This window comes from Lactuca saligna, chromosome 5, assembly GCF_052625555.1.
Source record: "Lactuca saligna cultivar CGN05327 chromosome 5, ASM5262555v1, whole genome shotgun sequence".
Lineage (NCBI taxonomy): Eukaryota > Viridiplantae > Streptophyta > Magnoliopsida > Asterales > Asteraceae > Lactuca > Lactuca saligna.
Genome location: NC_136421.1, coordinates 105,735,043 through 105,738,219, shown reverse-complemented (window position 1 = coordinate 105,738,219; position 3,177 = coordinate 105,735,043). Strand labels below are relative to the sequence as shown.

General features: G+C 42.9%; 1 protein-coding gene across 1 annotated transcript; it reads right to left on the bottom strand.

Annotated features, from left to right (window-relative positions):
* Positions 1-223: 223 nt before the first annotated feature.
* LOC145045570 (uncharacterized) lies at positions 224-2,863 on the bottom strand. The gene has a single exon (XM_078993890.1). It carries the CDS (start codon positions 2,861-2,863, stop codon positions 224-226), a length of 2,640 nt encoding a protein of 879 aa, XP_078850016.1.
* Between the last annotated feature and the right edge of the window lie 314 nt (positions 2,864-3,177).

The window sequence follows — 3,177 nt, the reverse complement described above, 5'->3', positions numbered from 1 at the left end:
ACATTCAACTTCCTATAATCGATACAAACACTCCACCCGTTTTGCACACGGGTGGGTACCAATTCCCCTTCGGAGTTTTTGACAACGGTGACTCCGGCTTTTTTCGGGACTACTTGCACAGGACTTACCCACTTACTATTAGAAATGGGGTAGATTACACCTGCATCCAAGATCTTCATGATCTCCTTTTTAACCACTCCATCATAGGTGGATTCAACCTCCTTTAGGCTTCACGGGATGGCTTGAAGTCCTCTTCCATCAGTATTTTGTGCATGCATAACGATGGGCTCAACCCTTTTATATCCGCAATGGTCCAACAAATAGCTTCCTTGTATTTCTTCAAAATTCCAACTAACTCTTTTTCTTCTTCTTGTGCCACCTTGGTCGAAATTATCACCGGTAATGTCTCTTCCTCTCCAAGATAGGCATACTTGAGATGGTCGGGAAGAGCCTTCAACTCAAGAGTCGGTGGTTGCACTATGGATGGGAGAAGTTTCAGATTAGAACTTTTTAGCTTCATGCGTGGTGGTTCAACTCTCATGGGTTGTGCTTTCTCCAAGGAATCAATTACTTCAATCAATTCATCTTCCAATGTGTACTTGTCAGCCAACTCCTTAATCCCTTTCTCATCAAAGTGTTTGCTCAAGATGGTGGTTAGCACATCTTGGCTTGACATATCAAAGAAATCATTAGTACATGAATCAATAACATCTATGAAGTTTAAATAATGAATATCGCTAGGATTACGCACGGCTTCAAAGATATTAAAGTTGATCACCTCACCATCGAACTCCATTGACAAAGTACCATTGGCTACATCTATTTTTGTTTTTGCGGTACTTATAAAGGGTCTCCCCAAAAGGATGGAGCTCGATTGTGGGGTGTTTTCATCACCCATGTCTAAAACATAAAAGTCAGCGGGAAAAACAAGCTCATTAACTTGCACTAACACGTCCTCCAATACACCTTTCGGGTGTACCAAAGACCGGTCAACAAGTTGAATGATGACTCCGGTTTTTGATAAAGGTCCAATTCCCATTGACTTATAACTTGAATAGGGTAAGACCTTAATTGATGCTCCCAGATCAAGCATGGCACGTGGTACAAAAAGGTTAGCCATTTTGCAAGGAACCGTGAAAACACCCGGATCCTTGCATTTTTTTGGTAGATGCTTTTGTAACACGACTGAGACATTTTCACCAACCTTCACAGTTTGATTTCCTTTAAGCTTTTTCTTAGATGTGCAAAGTTCCTTAAGGAACTTAGCATATCTAGGAATCTGTGTAATGGCATCTAAAAGAGGGATATTGATTTCAACCTTTCGAAACATGGCCATGATTTTGTCATCTTCCCTTTCTTTTTTGGTGCTTGCCAGCCTTGAAGGAAATGGAGATGGTGTGACTTTCACTTCGGATTCTACTAGCTTCATGGACTTTGGAGTACTCTTTTTTTCCTCTTCTTTGACAGCTTCTTCCACCTCAATCTCTTTCTCTTCTTCTTCTTCATCTGACATTCTTGGACTTTCATAGCTTTTCCTACCTCTTAGAGTAATTGCACACTCATTATGTTTTGGGTTCTTCTCCGTTTGAGAGGGTAGCTTGCCTTGCAATTCCATCTTACTCACGGATTGAGCAAGTTGCGATACTTGTTGCTCCAAGCTTTTTATGCTTGCCTTGGTTTCTTGTTGAAAGCTTTGAGTGCTTGTGGCAAGGCTTTTCACTATGTCTTCTAAGGACATACTTGAAGAACTCGCTTGTGGAGGGGGTTGTTGTGGGTGCCTTGGTTGGTAATTTTGAGGTTGGAAGGGTGTTCGTTGTTGATTTTGAGGGAATGGTGATCTTGGTTGATATTGATGCGATTGATTTTGCTGATAATTCCCTTGTTGATTGCCTCCCCACCCTTGATTATTGTTCCATCGCGGGTCACCTCTTGGTTGCTCATAACCTATCTGATTTTCCCCAAAATAGCCTCCCATGACTTTTGCTTCTTCATAATCTTCCTCTTGGAGTTGTGGGCACATATCGGTTGGATGGCCCACTTGGGTGCAAATACCGCATGGGCGGGGTGTGGGCTGCACACCTTTGTCCTTGGCCAACATCATGACTATTTTTGTGAGCTCGGACAATTGAGCTTCAATCTGAGGAGTTTGAACTTCTATTACACCCCGGGGTACATCCATGTACCATTCTTCATCATGGTTTGAATGTTTGGAATCTTCAGCCATGTTCTTGATTAGATTGCGGATTTCAGTAGGAGTCTTGTCGGGTAAAGATCCATCGTTGGAGGCATTAAGAAGCCTTATTTCCATTGGAGTCATTCCCTCAATGAAATATTGGAGGAGCTGGTATTCGGTAAGTCCATGCTTTGGGCATCGAGCACAAAGTTTCTTGAATCGATCCCAATATGTGTGAAAAGCTTCTCTCTTGTGCTGCTTGATTCCAATGATTTCCCTCCGTAGGGCAGAAGCTTTCATCTCAGGAAAATACTTGTCCAAGAACAATCTCACAAGATCTACCCAAGTAGTTACCTTCCTCGGTGGAAGGTCATAAAGCCAATCTTTGGCCGCGTCTTGCACCGCAAAGGGGAATTCCCTAAGCTTGATTTGGTCCTCCGTGACATTGTGTGGTTTCATACCCACACATACTATATGGAACTCGGTGAGGAACTTGTGAGGATCTTCGTTCTCCAAACCTCTAAAAGTTTGGAGTAAGTTGATAAGCCCGGATTTTAGTTCCAAATTGGTGGCAGCTGGGTATGTGATACAAAGAGGTTGTTGAGTCACCTCTTGTCTTGACCATTGACGGAGAGTTTGCTCGGGTGGTGGGTTTGGAGGACCTTGATTCCCTCCAGGATTATCTGCCATGGCTTGAGAATTTGGTGATGTTTCTGTAGGTGAACTGTTTAGGATATTATGAATAGGTGAAAAAGGTCAAGTGATATTTATGGGTGAGGCTAGTTGTGGTGAGAGTGATGGGCTTTCTGTTTCTGATGCGGATACACTTGAGAGGGGCATGTCCTCCCAAATGTTGATGACCGGGGGATTGGATGATGAAGAAGTACCAGAAACCGGTTGCCTCTTACGAAGCTTGGCTTGTTTCCTTAACTTCTTTGCAGTCTTCTCTATCTCCGAATCAATTGGACGTTCTGCTCAAGTAGGAAGGACAATTTGTCAATGTC

What these genes read in the sequence shown, in the direction of transcription:
- LOC145045570 (XM_078993890.1), bottom strand. Translation starts at nt 2,863, where the DNA reads ATGGCAGATAATCCTGGAGGGAATCAAGGTCCTCCAAACCCACCACCC.